Consider the following 17,240-nt stretch of genomic DNA (forward strand, 5'->3'; position numbering starts at 1 on the left):
CTATTTCTCTCTCCCCACAGCCACGGTTTGGAATGACCACATTTCTCTTCCTCATGCGGAGGAAGAATCTAGTGTCCCTAGAAGTCTCTATCCTTCATATCCCCTGTATGCCTTGGGTCAGCAGGAAATCGTAAATATGCTTTGTCACCCCCAAAACGCATTTTGTACATTATCTGTGTTAATAGGGAATTTGCTGTTAATAGCCTTTCGCTACACACTCACACACTGTACATACACACGCACACACACACAAGCGCGCACATGGAAGTCCAAGAGCCACTTCTCCTATTCCGAAGAGAATACAAAAATACTGTAAAAGTGAGCGCAGCTGACTAAGGACATATAAAAATAATCTCTGTGTACCTTTACGGGCCAATTCAATCTTATACACCTAGAACCGGCTGGATGTGGATCATCAAACTTGGAAGGATGGACTGAGAGAAGAAGCAATATCATGCATGTTTGGCACACGTAGAGAAGTATCCTGACCCCCTAGTAGCTGGGGATTAGTTCTCAATTAAAAGTTATTTGCGAAAGAAACACCTGGTCAGACTTCTCCTAAGGTGGATCACTTTTTGAAATGCTGCATTGTCTTGCTAAGACAGTTCCGATTTACCTGAATGAGAATGCTGTTTTACCCTAAATTATATTGTATCCTATGGCACTTGTTGTGCTGTCTTATATTTCCAACCAGTGGAAATGAACCCCAAGTAATGCGTTTAAGATCAATGTGCCTTTGCTTCTTTTGTTTTTGTTTAATGTTTTATTGCATTCTAGTTCCGAATGTTATTGCTGTGTTCTATACTTGTAAGCCGCTTTGAGTATATGACCGTAGAGAAAGGTGAGTTACAAAGCTGAAAAATGAACGCATGGATGGTCTTAAACATCTGATTTACAAATAAAGACCACTGGTATTTTTATGACGTTTTCAGACGAAGGTACTATTTAGGATGAAGTTGTCAAGTAAAGGGGCCTAATTTATTTCTGGACCGGGCTGCTGGACTACACATGCCTACTCAGAAGTAACTCTTATTGAATTCAATGAGGATTACTCATAGGTACCGGTAAGTATAGGAATGCAGCCTCTCTCTCTCTCTCTCTCTCTCTCTCTCTCTCTCTCTCTCTCTCTCTCTCGTGTGTGTGTGTGTGTGTGTGAGAGAGAGAGCGCCCTGAAATACTCTGCAACAGGGTAATAACAATGACCCTTAAGAAAACGATTTTGCTGTTTTCCGTCTTGCTGTTCGACTTCTTGACGCTACATTCACTCTCTGAATTTCTCCCCTCTTGTCTTAGGTACAGAGTTGATTTATTGTTGATTTCGATACCACAGCCAAAGCAATATATATTACTTTTTTTCCAACATACAAAATACATACGATCCCCCCCCCCAACTTCCACTCTATTCTGCTTGGAGTTTTGATTCCAAACTGTTTGCAAAACCGGCTTAAAGTAACTTCTTGTCTTGTAGATCTGTTTCATGGCAATCGCCATTGAGCTGTTCACTTTGAAGGTAACTCCATGGCTTGCCGGGTGCATGTGCCTGTGTACTGGATGTGGATGTTTCCCAAACCCAACATACTTAGCGCTAGATCTGACCTTTCACCAACTACCTTAAAATGTGGGTTTTTCTGTGAAGGTGTTCGGGGTATTCCAGGCATTTTGTGAGATGGAAATCTGATAAAACACTGCGAAATTTTGTATACACCAACTACAATATTAGCCATATTTTCGCGTTTTGTTACAGAAATGGGGTTGCAAAAGGGTGTTTGTGTTTTTTATTTATTTAAAACAATATATGATTGATTCTTGTTTTGACCAGGTTCTCGTTTTCCCCTCCTGAATGTTGGACCCTAAAGGTCCCAGGCTACAAGGCAGATCTCTGCAGATTCTGCTAAGCCTTGCCTTTATTCTCTCCTCAACCCCACTCCCAAAAAACCCTTTTATGAATTAGCTTTCAGAAGGATCAGGGCATCTCCTCTGACGCTGCCACAGACGAGCCCAGAGAAAGTCTGATCTGTCTGATTGCTTTCATTACTTGTAACTTTCGCCACATCAGCCAGTACAAGCTGTTAGAGACAAGGTTAGCGGAGTCACGATACAAATCGTCTCGCTTTAGCCCGCATGTAGGATGACAGTCCAGCGTTTCCCACAGAACTGCAGGACAGTCTGCGATACCCGTGGGTCTCCTCTTCCTTTTTCCACCGGTGGGGCAGTCCTGGCAGGGAGGGAGGTGTTGTTCACCTGGCTTCTCAACTCTTCCGCAGGTCCCTGCCGGTTACCGAGAGGGGGAGGGGCAAGGCAGCGGGGTCCCCTTTCTTTCTTGGTGACCGGCAGCGACCTGAGGCAGAGTTGGGAAGCCAGGTAAGCAACGCCTGGCAGGCCGCTAATGATACGCCCATTGTAAGGCAACTGCAGGGCCAGTGAAGCCTCAACAGTCAAGCCAAGAACGACTTTCACTGCAAGGAATGTGTGCTAGCGAAAGTAAAAACAAACTGTCCCGGCCCAACTAGTTCCTGATTGATATGTTGGGTGTGGCTCATATAAGTTCCCTAGTAAAAGAAACTGCGTTGGTAAAGGCTGCAGCCCTCGACGCCAGTTGATGCCTATATTTGGATTAGGCTCCAATTCGAAATATATTGACCGGAAGGACCTCAATCCCATTGACTCCATTGAAGTGTATTTCCGAGAAATACGGTTAGGGTAGAAGAGTAAATGGTTTTAAAGCCAGATATTCTGGTTTAAGTGGGTTGTGGATTAGTCTAAAAAGATGGCGGTGTGCTCAACACAAATTGACATCAACGTATTTACTGGACAGGAAATACACGTATTAAAAATCTCCACATGAAGATTTGCGTCACAATCACCTTATCTTCTCTTTCGATAGTAGAAACTGGAACAGCTCCAACTTCTCAAAACAAATTTCCTGGTCTCTTCTTATGACAATTTACAATTATAAACATCTTCAACACTTACAATTATATATTATATTATATTATATTATATTATATTATATTATATTATATTATATTATATTATATTATATTATATTATATTATATTATATTATATTATATTATATTATATTTACTTCATTTTGAAACAAAACTTGTTGCAGAGAGCTTTTAAGAATAAAATAGATATAATGTTTAGGTATTTTGGAAAATAGGCTCGACTAATTTTTCCAAGACTCCCCACTGCCACCCCATTCTTTCTCCCAGAATTCCCTATCGTTGCTGTCTTTTTGCGGGGGAGGGGAATAAAACTGGGATTTAAGTCAAACGAAGAGTCCATTGCAATAATTGTTTTGTGTACAGCCTTTGTTAATCATCTGCCTTGGACTTTACCGAAGGAATTCTTCGCCTGTAGTCGAGTATTTAGTACCTCGAGGTAATTTTAGCAAATAGAAATGTTAAACTGTGGTCAGCGCTAAGTGACAAGAAGTGTTACTTGATACGTTGGGCAGCTAATGTTTACTTCAAGATATTTTAAGCTCAAGTCAATAACTTGGGGTCCGCCCTGAAGGGAAATATTTGAAGTGCAACACCTTGGACACGTTTAATTATGGGGTACGAGGAAAGCCAGGTCTTCCCAGTAATTAGAAAATACTTCTTGGGAGACAGCCTAATCGCTTTCCATGGGGCTCTTAAAGAAATTAACCTCAAGGTGCTTGTTAGAGCACAAACCCTTTAGATCAGGGATACTTGATCTCTTTGTGTGCCCAGATACTGTAAATTATACAGGATTTTAAAAATTGTGGTGGGAGCAAAAATCCAAACAGAAATCAGTATCACATTTTGGATTACGCAAAAGCAACAGTTAAAGTCGTAGAAATGAGGCTCTGAGTTACAGAAAGATAAAATCTTCCAGAGTACTTTCCGCTAACTCCAAAATGTTCAAAAATTTGGAGGCTAGTATTGTTTATTTAAACGGGGCTCACTTCCAATTACCAGCGTGTGGGGACTTGATGTGCTCGCCCAATTGAAGCAACCTCTCTATTTTAAAATTTACAATACTGCATTGAGCAACGCAGTTTGCTGAAATGACTTGTGTCTTAACCCCCCTCCCCCAAGTATTTTGCATTCCCCAGTTGAGTCCAGCTGTCGAGCGCTAAAAATAGTCCAGCATTACCAATGCTAAAATGTGTTTGTTTTTTTTTTAAAAAAGCAAGCAAACAGACCCGCAGACAACACTAAACAGCACGAATAAATACTCGATGAGAGCGATGTAGTACGTTAGTATATTTGTGGGGCTTTTTATCTTCTTGTAGTCAGCTGAGACTTCCGAAAGGTCTGCTTGACTTGCTACCCCCAATTTTTGCTCCCTTTTAATCTAAAGCAATTCCAGGATTAATCACCACCACAGGACGCCCCCAAAGAAAAAAGAAGTCCGAAGCCTACCACCAGGGCGAGACCGGTGGAGACTCAGCGAGAGGGGAGTTAGGGACCCAGCCTTCCACCCACCTACCCCGCCGCCGCCAGCTCCTTGCCCTCGGGGCCGCTGGCCTCCCGATCCCGCGTCTTGCTCTCTCCCACCCCTTCCAGGGTTTTCTGTCTCGGCTTTGCCAAACCCTGTTTTCCCTTCTTTCCACCCCGCACTTGCAACGGGCCTCCGGGAGAGAAGGCGAAAAGCGCTGAGTGGCCCGCCTCAGGGTGGGCAACGTCTGCCTTGGAAATCTTAAAAAGGGGCAGGAGCAGCTGCCTGGACGCCGCCGTGGATGTTTTGGCTTCATTTTTGTCTTTGGCGCTGACTGGATCATGTGCCGTCACTCTCCAGCCCCTCCCCCATCGTCAGAGTTTGTTGACAAAAGCTTTTCTTTTGCTTTCTTAAGGTTGTTGTTCTCATCACCATCATCACCCACCATCACCATCGCTTTCTCCTCCTCGGCTGGTTTAAGGTGTGTGTTTAAAGCTGCACTCACCCTCCAGCGTTTCAGTGACCTTTGGGTGACTTTGACAAATTCAAGAGCAGCCAAGCAAAGATCCCGCGGATGGCATGGAAGAGATGGTTATTTTGGTTCTGTCTGCAGGCAGAGTGTTTAGCGGGAGGTTTGGGGAGGAAAAAATCCTTCGCAGGCCGAAGGAGGAGACGCTCAAGGAGAGGGCTGGCCCCGTGGAGGGGGCCTTCTTTGCAACTCCGGTGAGGAGCACTCCTTGCAGACTCTAGACAGACCTTAATGCAACATTTGGAGTTCTTATTATTTAGATTTTTTAAACAAGATTAAAAATGGGAGGGCTGTATCTATTCCGTGTGTGTGTGTGTGTGTGTGTGTGTGTGTGTGTGTTCGTGTGTGAATACCCCTATCGCTTGATTATTTTGATTAGAGCTGCTTGGGGGAAGGGGGACTCTCACGTCCTCCTGCCTGTCAATGGGAAACCTCTCTGTTTAATATTGTTTTTGAAGCTGGAATAAATGATCAAAGGCTCCTGTCCAGTTTTCAGCTGAATGAATCAATTATCACACCGTCTTATGTTTATTGCACTGCAGTTACCAATAATAGCAGCCCCAGTGCAGTCTGGCATTTAAAAAGCCCCCCCCCAACAGGAACCCCCGATATTTGCCCGTCTTTTCCTGCAGGCGAGGCTCCGGGATTACAAAAGAGGGGGCTGGGACTGGTTGGTGTGCGTGCGCGCGCGCGCGCAGAGAAATAGTAAGACAAAAAGACGGCGAAAGAGAGAGTCTGCTTTAAAATTAACTGCCTCTGATTCTTCCTCTCGCTCCCCCCCCACCAAAAAAATAAATCGGTAACACAAAAAGTCCCTTTGTATCGCTCTGGTTCATTTAATATTATTTATGCATTTTGCAAGGAATTGTGGGATTTCGCCCCCTCTCATTCTGTCTTCTTCTCCTTCCCCCTCCCAACTCCAATTGTAAACAATATAGGAACCCCCCCCCACCAGTGTGCACTGGAGCCCTTCTTCAGGCGAAGATATAAAAGGAAACAGATTAGCAAGACAAGGGGTGATGAATCTATCCCTTGTTTAGAAGACGAAGGTATTCCTGCATTCCTTCTTTTTTATATATATTTAAAAAGGCTCTTGAGAAGCAGAGGACGCTGCAGCTTTAAAATCAGGAGGTGGGGGCATTGGGAAACGGGAGGAGGGGGCTGTTCCTGTCATTTACTAGAGTGCTACTGTATCACGTGTGCAAAAGGCTCTTCTGTCATTGGCCAAAGGCACGTGTCTAGGATACCGGCCTTGCAACGTCACTTGAGGAGCTCTATTAAAAATAAGAACAAAAATCCAGAGTGAAAGTATTTCAGGTTCAGTTTAAGTGGCTTCTAAATTTACACCCCCACTATAGGTAGTCAGGGAAAGCGAGTCCGGAAGAGCAAGAGAGAGAGATTCCCCTCTTATCTCCTCCTGTACAACTTGGAATATTTGGCTCAAAGGCAGGGAGGAAGCCAGAGATCGGCTGTGATTGTCCAGATGCCTCTGTGTGTCTCAAGCCTGCGCTTGCCTTGTGCGCTGTAGAGAGGAGGAAGGCACTTTCTCCAGCTCAGCAGAGGGGGCTCCATTGACTTTCCCCCCGTGGAAGGATCGTCACCATTTTTTTTGTCAGGTTGCCGCCAGTCTCTTCTCCACCCTCGGAAGCCGGACAAGAGTGGGGGCGGGGGTGGCGGATGAAAGTCCTAATGATGAATACATTGCGGGGCAAAGAACGCAGGAGGGGGCTGCAGAACTGAAAGGCTGGAAGGGGGCAGAAGGAGGAACCAACTACAGCAGCCGAAGGGAGAAGGAGAAGCGGCGGCAACATATATATATATATATATAATATTTTCAGTTATATCTGGCTCGCTTTGCAAAGTCTGGATTTGGATTGCTCCGCGGACCCAGGCGGGGAAGGGGTTGTGGAGGGGGGTAACCCAAACCTAGCAGCCCCGAAGCGCGCGCAGACAAAAGCGGGAGGGCAACAACATTTGGGGACTCCGCGTTCAGCATGGAGGAGAACGAGCAGCGCCCGGGCGCCGAAGGAGGCGCCGAACAGCCGCCACCGCCACCGCCGCCGCCGGAGGAGTCCAGCAGCGGCAGCGACGGGGAGCCCAACCGGCGGAGGGCGATGCTCCTGCCCCGGGTGCTCCAGGAGCCCGGCAACCATCCGCACCAGCACCCGCCGCACCGAATCACGAACTTTTTCATCGACAACATCCTGCGGCCGGAGTTCGGCCGGAGGAAAGACGGCGGTACCTGCGGCGGTGGCGGCGGCGGCGGCAGCAGCGTTAACCCGGAGCAGCTGCAGCAGCAGCAGCAACAGCAGCTCCTCACCGCCCGGAGCCCCTCGGCGGCGCCAGCCTCCGGTTCCCCGACCGACGGAGGAGGCGGCGGCGGCGGCGGCGGCTCCAAAGCTCTAGCCCCGGCTAAGAAAGGCGGCGACTCTGGCGCGCTCGACGGAGCCTTGAAGTCCCGCGGCAGTGGCAGCAGCGGCGGTGGCGGCGGCGGCGGCGATCAGTCGCTGAGCTCCGACTCGGACAGCTCCCAGGCCAGCTCCTTCCCCAGCGCGCAACCCATGCTGTGGCCAGCCTGGGTCTACTGCACCCGCTATTCGGACAGGCCTTCGTCAGGTAAGCAAACAGCTCTGGACCAGGTCGCTGGCCTCTCGAGAAGAGGGTCTCTGGACCCTCCACCCACCTCCCGCCCGCGAGCGAAAGAGCTGGCGACTTGGCTGCAAGGCGATCGCGGCGAAAGGGGGCGGCGGGTTGCAATCACCCTTTGCAAAATAAGACAGTTTTACAAAGTTATTCTGCTTTGAAACAAACATGGGGAGGCAGCGACAGGCGTAGGAGGGATTTTGATACAGTGAGGACGAAACTCCAGGAGGGCGCGGGAGAAAGAGCCGAAGGCTCGAGCCGCACACAAAGCGATTTCCTTCTTGGCAGCTGGGAGAAATAGCCGGGATCTGAAGCCCAGGAGGCTGTTTGCAAGGTGGGGTTTGTTTTCATTCCCCCTTCTCTCCGTTTACCAAGAAGATGAGATGGAAAAGAAGTCAGTAGCAATCCTTGGAGGCGTCCTATTCTGCCCCCTTCTTTGGCTAGCTCAGCTGCTGGTCGCCAAGGCCCGACCTGTGAAGTTGTCTTCTCCGGCCTCTAGAAATAAGCAGGCCTTGGAAGTATTTTTCTTTTCTTTCCTGGCTTCTCGTGCGGAGCAGCCGCGCTCGAAAAGGCCCTGGAAGTTATTGCAGAGCCGCTGAAAAGGAAGACTTCCTTGCTTGCACGGGTGGGAGCGAAGTGGGGATCTCTCCAGCCCTGCCTCGGGAAGAGAGAGCCGGGACGAGGAGCCGCCGAGTGCCTGGAATGCCCTTTATCGTCAGGGACACTTGAGGGTGTTTTAGTCTTCCTGAACGAGAATTGCAAATTCGCTCAATAGAATTTTCTTGTTTTAAAACAATTGGATCTCGATTTTGGTTTTATTTTTCCGAAAGGACTTGCCACCTTGCTTCCAATATATTTTATCGTCGAATAAATTCATAGGTGTTAAAAATGAGTTAGAGAGACAGCAACCTCCTTCGCTGCCGGATAATATTCCCGTCTGATTCGAAATTTACTCCATTGTTCTCCAGTCCCTTTCTTTGTTAATATTTAATTATCATAGATTCTCACCATGGCCCAAACCACCGAGTAAGTTAAACCCTGTCGAAAGATGCTTATAATACGACGGAGAATATTTCCCATCAGAATAATTACCATTCTTAAGTGTAACATTTGGAGAATACAAAATTGCAAGGCGATCTAGTTTAAAACTAACGTTTAAATTTTAATATGCATTGCACTGTAGAAGAAAAAGGGTATCTCTAAAATGTTGGGGTCAATGTTGTTAGAGGAAAAGAAGAGTTCTAATTTGTAGTTTTGTATGAATGCATTATATTTCTGTTTTTAAGGAAGGGGAAAATGCATTCAGTGTCGCAAAGGCGCCTGTTTACCATTTTACATATGGAGCTGGCAAGAAGGATGGGAGTTGTGCAAGCTCCTGTCTAGGGGAGAATTTAATCCCGAATATTTTTCTGATTACTTTCCAAAGGCAAGGAAAGTAGGGCGGATTTGTGTTTGTGTTGTTTACATTTAGTGCATTCCGGGGTTAAGGGAGGAAAAAACGGGGCAATCTTGAAGAGGCTGTTGTGAAGATTGTTCTCAGCATTCCTTTTTGAAGCTCCGCTTGGTTCACCTTTTGAAAACGTGAGAGAAAACTTCCCTCTCCCCCCTCCCTCCCTCCCTCCCTCCCTCCCCCGTCGCCCCGGGATCTCCAAGTCATTTTCTCAGGCGATTTCCCCTCCCCCACCCCAATCCGCCAGCCTCGTAATTATTGGGGAAGGCCGCAAAGGCGCTGCCCAGAAGCGCCTCTCGGTCAGGCCGGATTCTCCTGCCACAGCCGGGAGTTGAGGGGCTTCCATGGACGTGAGTAGCGGAGGAGGGAGAGCGCCATCGTGGGTTGGCACCCAGCTCGAGAACCAGGCTGTGGCCTAGGCCAGGCTGCGGCGTCGCCCCGGCCCGAGACGGGCCTAGTCGCTGGGGAGAGAAAGCGGGAGCAAGCGAGCTCTGCCCTCCGGCTGACGCGCCCCCAGCAGCCCGGTTGGCGGGGGAGCAGTGCGGACCATGTGTCGTCTGCGCGCTCGCAAACCGGGTTCGCGCGGGAGCCCCGGGGGCAGCAGCCGTGGTAAAACGGCCCCGAGGAAGGTCAGGCGAGGGTGCGCAAAGCCCCCCGGGGAGCGGGCACAGCCACCCGTAACAAAGGGTGGTAGAGGCTGCATGGAGCTGGTCCCCGAAACGCGCCTCCTCCGCAGAGAAAAGGAGCCCCACGCAGGCCTCCCGCAGAAATGGAGCTCATTCCCTGGCCATCTTGGCGCTTGCTGATCTCCCCACCCCCCACCCCTCATCCCCGGAGAAAAACACGCAGTGAACTTGGGGGGTGGGTGCGAGGGCACTGCTCTGGGTAAGGCAAAGGCCCCCTTGTCCTTGGCCTGGGTCCGCCTCTCCCCCTTGGCTCTCCCTCCCTCTTCTTGGACCCCACCTCGCACCCACCCTTGGGATGGTGGCGATCCAGCCCCTTTCCATTTGACAAGGAAGGCCCTGCTTGGAGAAAAAGCGAGAGGGGCATTGGTGGCATGCGCTGAACTTGGTCCCTGAGGGGCAGAGGGAACCAACTGGCACGTAGCTTCGAAAAGCGAAGGACATTTGAGACTCTCTTTCTGCGTCTCTCGCTCCCTCCTCCCCGCCCAAATTCCCTCGCCCGGTGCTGCTAATTGAATTAAGCTTCCAAGCCAGGGCACGTTCTGGGCTCCCTTCCAAAGCGCCCCTCCACTCAACCTCTCTCGCTCTCTGTGTCTCCTTCTCTCGCCACGGACCGCAGGCCCCAGATCCCGCAAGCCAAAGAAGAAGAACCCCAACAAGGAGGACAAACGTCCCCGGACAGCGTTCACGGCGGAGCAGCTGCAAAGACTCAAAGCGGAGTTTCAGACGAACAGATACTTGACAGAGCAGAGGAGGCAAAGCCTGGCTCAAGAACTCAGCCTCAACGAGTCTCAGATCAAGATCTGGTTTCAGAACAAGCGGGCCAAAATCAAGAAAGCCACCGGCAACAAGAACTCCCTGGCGGTTCACCTCATGGCACAAGGACTGTACAACCACTCCACGGCCTCGAAAGACGGCAAGTCAGACAGCGAGTAGATGAGGGGAGGGGGGGGTAAGCCAGGGGAGGGGGGGAAGGGGCGAGTCAGAGTTTATACAATGCAATAATTTAATTAAAAACAAAAACAAATAAGGGCCAGTGTATAAAAAACTATACCAGCATAAATAGTGGGGAAATATTGTGTATTAGATATAATTCTGCAATATTCTGTGTATATATATAATTTACAGGTAAGGTGTTGTAAAAAAAATATCCAAAATATCTGATTATAAAATATTTTTTGATTTTCTTTTTGTTCTATGGAAATTTTAGATGCTAACTTTATCAATTTTTTTAAAAGCTTAAGTTACCTTTTTATAGACTTAAGCACTGTTTTAAATGGACATTGGACACTGTTTTTTGAAATTCAAAATATTAAAGACAACTTTTGCTGAAGTCCAAAGATTTTTATTGCTGCATTTCACGAGGCTGTGAACCGAATAAATAGTTCTCCTATTTGTTCTATGAGTTTTAACGTTTCTTTTTTTCTTTTCTTCCTCTTGTGTTTGCCTTTGGGATGGGTATAGAAGAACTTTAATTATCACAATATAAATTATAAGCTAACTATGTAAACATGCTGCCCGTTTGCAAGTAACACATTCAGAAGTTGGGGGAAAGAAGTACTGAAACATGATGTTAAGCCTTAGGAACGTTTCTTGAATTTATCCTCATTTCTCCATTAGACTGGAGTAAAGGATGTGTGTGTGAGTGAGGGGAGGTAGTATTTAGAGACTCAGAAAAAGTTGGTAAACAAATAGTGGCCGACTTCAATCAAGGACATGTTAATTCGGTAATTATTCCCGCCTAAGGAGCATGATGGGAAAAGTTTAGAATAAAACCTCGTAACTTCCGGGACCGTGTCCTGGGAAGTAAAAAGGGAAGAAGGTCTTTTCTTTGTAGTTTTAGGATGGACATTGCCCAGTGTGAGAAGCCAGAGGGAGGGTAACCCCACGCTTCGGAGCTTGCCTTGCTGTTGTGTCCATTAGCTCATCCCATTCCCATCTGCTAGTTCCCTACATTGTTTTGCTTTGGCGCTTGCTCGTTGCTTCTTTTTAAAGTGCTGCTCAGAAAGCAGCATGGCCTTGCGCTTTAGCTTTGCAGTGCTGTGGACAAATGTACCAGGCCCCTGTGGCATTTGTGGGGGTGGGGAGCCAGTGTGTGTGTATATGTTTGTGCACATAAGAGAGTTGGGGTGAGGAGTCTGCATCACTAGCTTTTGGGCTAGGGAAGGCTTTTCCATGCAACCAGCCTGGCTCAGGAAAAGAACAAATCTGGAGGAGGGAGGGTGGAGAGAGAGTTAGGGCACCTTTTCAGCTTAACTGACTTCTATTATGCAAGAGGATATAAAAGGAGGAGGGTTAGGGTTGTCTCTAAAGTCTCTTGGTTAGAAACTGGCCTTTTCTTTTAAGGGGAAATAATCACTAGCCCATGTTGGAAAAAAGTTGCCTTTCATTCCCGAAAATGGGAGAGATTTTTAATTGAGCACATACATTACGAAGAATTGTGAAGAATTCATAAAAGTCATAATGATTTTTGTGTATTTCTTATCGCCCCCCTTTCCTTGCCCAACATTTTAAAATTTTCTGATTCTAATGTGAGATACAGTGAAGCTAATTATTTGTATTTTATTCAGAATTTTCTCCCACACTTCAACCCTTCTCCTTTTCTTGGGGAAAGGAAAAGTCTCCAAAATATTGGCCAGAGGTCTCGCATGGGAGGATGCTGTACAATTATTCAGGACTATAGTCTTCTTGATTGTTGAGGTTAAACTTCTCGCTTTGCCTTAAAAACTCTCTTTATTTCACAATTATAGTAGACACATATTGTACATAGTAGTATCAACTTTGAAAAGAAAGTATACAACCAATGCTGTAATTTAAAATTCTGTGAATAACCATCAGCTGCTTAGGAGACAGAAATCAATGACATTGCCTTTTAGCAAGAAAACAAAGGTGTTTTTCAGTTTATAAAACATGTGCATTTACAATTCACAGTATCAAATATTTATAAACTTATGAAATATGAATGTTTCTATTTACAACTGTGGTCTCAAAATTGTGGACAATTTCACTGCATTTTGTGTGTTTAAATCTTTGAAGACTGCATTAAATAAAAAAAACCACATTTATTATGAAATCTAGAATGCGTGCATCAAAACTTTGAACCAGAGCAATATATAGTCCTTAAAGTTGATTCCTGAGTCCTAAGGGAATTGTACATAGGTGTAAAAGAGTTGTGAATGTCAAGTTAGAAGAAGAACAATTTTGCTACCAGATGGTTAATCGATTTGTTGAATAATTAAGAAACTTTAGATAATACATCTGTACATGAGAAGGGCAAGCAAACTTTTAAACATTAGAACTTGGAAGCATTCAGGGCTAGTAATATATAACATGACAGTAATATATGTACAATATGTTTTGTACATATAACAAGTTTCCTCTTTTGTGAATATATATACGTTTCAGTGTCTGAACAGCTGGGAAAGTGATTTAGAAAAGTATGTTTGCAAAACCTAAGTTATATAAATTCATAAATACGAATCCAATGACAATAATATCCAATTTGAATTTAATATTCTGGTGGGGAGAGTGAAATAAATGTGGTTCTCATTTGCTTTAGTGCAATAAAAGAGATGTTATTCCCAAATATTTTGGCAATATTTCTTAAGGAGGATTCTTTTAAAAAGAAAAAGAGGCTATAGACCAAAATTATATTACTAGACCTTGTTTCTGCTATAGGAGGTCAATGCTTCAAAATGTTAAACACAAATGGTACTTTGAACTTGCTTTTTCATCATTCTTAAAACATATTTGGCATTTCTACCTACCATACAATAAATAAATAAATAAACAAATAAACAAATAAAGTCCAATATTCTTGGGAGTAAGCCCAATTGAACTCAGTGAGACTTACTTCTGAGTATATAGGATTGCCTTGCATTCTGAATTCTTCTAAACCTCGCTGCAACTTCCCAAAGCAAATACTGTATAGACCTTTAATATACACAATCAATTCATTGCAGTGGCTTTAGACAATATGCCAAAAAAAGCAGGAATATTTGTAAAACTAATATTTAAAGAGACTGAGCAGGCTGTCGTATCCTTTTTGGAGAACATAACAGTCTTGCAGGAAATACTGTCTGCTCAAGATCCAGACAGAAAATACCAACATGAAGCCACTCAAGTTCCATGAGCTGTATACCAAGTCAAGTGTATTGCACGAAAAGGGGAATTATTTCAGCACACCCATCGAGATACAAATACCTTACAGGGCAGCCTTTAGTATGCAAACGCATTGGTTGAAAGGGAGTCTGTGCAACCCGATCCAAAGGGCTTTTGCTTATTCGGAAGTACGTCCCACTGTGTTGGATGGGACTTACGCCCAAGCAGATGTCCATAGGATTGAAGCCTTAGAGAGCAGCCGCAGAAACTACCACAATCGCACAAAGTTTGCAGTTGGAATGGGAAACTGCAAGAACTTAAGACTTTCGGAAAAAATCAGCAGTATTAAGAGGAGGAAAAGAATATGTTTTGAGGCAGCTTGAACTGCAAGCTTACAACAGGCCATCAAGAATTACGTTGCCATTCCGCGCGGAGAAAGAGGCCTTTAACAGGAATGCGAAAGCGAAAAAGCGAACAGGGCCAAGTGTGGGCTGTTCTGTCCAAAGGGGCACGTCCTGCATATTGAAAGTTTCAGCCCTCGTAAAACTGGATCCGGATGAAAGCGAAGGCAAACCACAAAAGCTCTAATTTAACTCGCTTCCCCCTAAAAATAAAGACTCTACAACGACAGATATGTTCATTGCATAAATCACTACTACACTCAAGTCAGCCAAATAACACAACAGTTGTAACTGCTCACATGTAAAACTGCATTAACTCTGAAAATACGGTGTGTTTCTACATCTTAGGAATGCGTGGGCAGATACATAAAGTTAGCTGTACATATGATCACCTACGACCAAGTTAAACCAAAGTGCTTCTATTTAAATCCAGTTTTAGTCCCACTAAAATCAATGGGACCAAATCATCTTAAATCCTGCTACGTAGTTTTAATTGGGTTGCAGTTTAACTTGAGGGTGCAGGATGTAGAAGTGAAGCCATGCATACATTTAAAAGTATCTGCAGGCACACAACCATCCGGATCTTAAATTCCGTAACTTAGAAGGTTTCTGAGACGAATGCGACCAACCTACACCTGTAATCTACTCTCAAACCAATTTACTTGGTAGTAAGTTCCATTGATTACAACAGAATTTACTTTCTTAGCAACGTTTAATTGCTTAAGAAAAAGTTTTTATCATTCCAGGATTTTAACAGAGCACTCACAAATAATGGTATTTCTCATGGAAATAAATTAATCATATCAAACAGCAAGCCCTATAAGAAAGTGATATCCCGTATCATTTGACAAAAGTGTTTTTTGAAAATTAAAAGCATAATAATATGCAATTAAGTTTAATATGGATCTTAACTTCAGGCAGGTAGCTTGTTTTATAAGCAATTTCTTTTTCGACACTAAGATCTGCTCCAGGAACCGCTCCATAGTAATACTGCATTCTATAATGCCCCACACAGGCAATATTCCAGGCACTATATATGCAAATGTGCTTGCCCTATTGTGCCATAGGTATAAGGTAAAAGAGATGGATTCGTTGTTTATTTACACTAGCGCAGTCCTATGAAGGGTAATAAGACTACTTCTGTGCAAGTGGTCAGTGAGTCGCCTCCTCAGAGGGCGAAACTCTTTAGCAAGCTTGGGGTTGTGGCAAAAAGTCATTCTGCATCCCGCTGATTTAATATCCGACCTGTCTATTCCATCCCCGCCCATGCAGCCATACAAAGTGCCCCTGGGATATTATGATTTCTAGACCAGCATCTCTAACTATGAAATGCTAAGTAAGGAGATAATGTAAAGATGGCACAGCTTAATTTGGTAAACATTCAGACTGATTTCAACAAAATAACCAAGCAAAATAATTTTATGACATCTGGGATAAGAAGTAATGCATGTTTTCTAAGATTTCTCTAGCACTTTCATACGGATAACAGCCTAGGAAAATCCAGGCATTGATAAGACCAAGTCGTTTCTTGAAGGCTGGAAAAGGGTCTGAAAGCCCCAGTTCCTGGCTCCAAGCGGGACATTCCCTTTGACTTACTGGTTTAAACACCTCAACTGTGGCCAGGATTTCAGACTCCTGGAACATCCCAGGAGCTCTTTTGTGGTGTGAGAAGGTGCTGGGAAGTCCCCAGGGCTCACCCTCCAGCACTGGGCTAACTAGTGTAGACTCTGGGTGTGATTTTCTAAGCAATAGCCTGCCTTAGGTTTAGGGTAAATTTCGAACTACGGGGAAGTGTTTGGGCGGCGGTACAGCTATGTTTCTGTACAACCATGTGGGAGCCAGAGTGACCTAGTTGGAGTGGAGCAAGAAAAAACTTGCAGATCCAGCTTGGTTGACCCTAAGATCCCGGCCTCTTAGAGTTGACACAGTTTCTTCTCTCCCACTTCTTCACATTTGGTCTTTTTTTGAGTTGCAGACCAAGATACAACTTGCTTTGGAACAAACTGAGGAAGAATGCAACCAATTTACGTAAAATTTCCCATTTAACCAAAAGGGCTACTCCAGTGTAAGTGGCTTGTGATTCACAATCTGGTAGATCGCGTGGGCCCCATTTGCTGCTCCTGTTTAAAGCATCGTAATGCATTTTTCGTTGATATGCCAGTTTAGGCTCGTTTTAGTGTTTTTAACAGTAAAATCAACACCAGCTCATTGATTTATTTCAGCCAAGACAGAATGATTACAGTTTAGGAAGTCTAACATAAAAATAATGCTCTTTCTTCCTAATATGGACTTCCACTCCCACCTTCCTTCTCACTGTTGAATTTGTAGCTTTTGTATTTTTGATATAGTTTAATGCTATAACTTCTGTAAAGCACGGACTTTCCAGGCACACACAAGAGTACCTAGAATCACGCGTGATATTATTTGCCTATGCCTACGACACTACTGAGTCTATTGGAAATACACCATGCATTTGTCCAGTTAATAAATATTTAGGGAAAGGAAGAGAAGCGAGGCTCAGCAACAGACCAGCTGGTCGGATGCAGAACTGTCATTGCTCCAAGCGCCAACACAAGTCCTTCTACAGCATCGGGTCCGCCTACAATACTTTATTTAGAAAAACCTTTCTGGATTTTCTTCTGTGTGGAAAACAAGCTGTTTCATTAGGCCCTTCCTTCAGGTTTTGAGAGACGCTGCGGTTGCGATGTAAATGCTACCATCTTTCCCAGGACATCTTTCCTCCTCTGAATCTCTAGATCCAACTGCCAGGCTGCAGAAAGCTTTCTCGGCGGCGTCTTGATTTCCCTGGCAAGCGACACCGTGGTTTAGCGGCAACATCGCCAGCGACGACGGCATCTACTTGCTGTCTCAGGTTGCTTTACTTCTCCTGAAGAATCCCGATTATTTTCTTCCTCTCCACTTCTTCCAACTAGATGCCAATCTTTTGTCGAACTCTTTGATTTCGTAGAATTGGGATACCTTAATCTGGGAAAGATACCCGTTCATTTCCTCCACGGAATC

At 45.2% G+C, this 17,240-nt stretch overlaps 1 protein-coding gene and 1 long non-coding RNA gene across 5 annotated transcripts in view; one reads left to right on the forward strand and one right to left on the reverse strand.

The window, feature by feature from the left end:
- The window catches only part of LOC307199337, a 97,016-nt gene that overhangs the window by 58,442 nt on the left and 21,334 nt on the right, over nt 1-17,240 (reverse strand). The window lies entirely within an intron of this gene.
- EN2 (engrailed homeobox 2) lies at nt 5,918-12,510 on the forward strand. Of its 2 annotated transcripts, XM_079948121.1 has the most exons (3): nt 5,918-5,990; nt 6,300-7,557; nt 10,337-12,510. In XM_079948121.1, exons 2-3 carry the CDS (start codon nt 6,936-6,938, stop codon nt 10,651-10,653), a joined length of 939 nt encoding a protein of 312 aa, XP_079804247.1. In that variant the 5' UTR covers nt 5,918-5,990; nt 6,300-6,935; the 3' UTR covers nt 10,654-12,510. The 2 variants fall into 2 exon arrangements, with proteins under 2 accessions (XP_079804247.1, XP_079804246.1); XM_079948120.1 differs by lacking the exon at nt 5,918-5,990 and having other exon boundaries at nt 6,246-7,557.

This window comes from Podarcis cretensis (assembly GCF_951804945.1).
Source record: "Podarcis cretensis genome assembly, chromosome: 12".
Taxonomy (NCBI): domain Eukaryota; kingdom Metazoa; phylum Chordata; class Lepidosauria; order Squamata; family Lacertidae; genus Podarcis; species Podarcis cretensis.

Excerpts from the sequence above, each read along its gene's own strand:
- EN2 (XM_079948121.1), top strand. The coding sequence starts at position 6,936 with ATGGAGGAGAACGAGCAGCGCCCGGGCGCCGAAGGAGGCGCCGAACAG. Across the intron at positions 7,558-10,336 it reads TTCGGACAGGCCTTCGTCAG|GCCCCAGATCCCGCAAGCCA; the intron begins GTAAGCAAACAG and ends CACGGACCGCAG.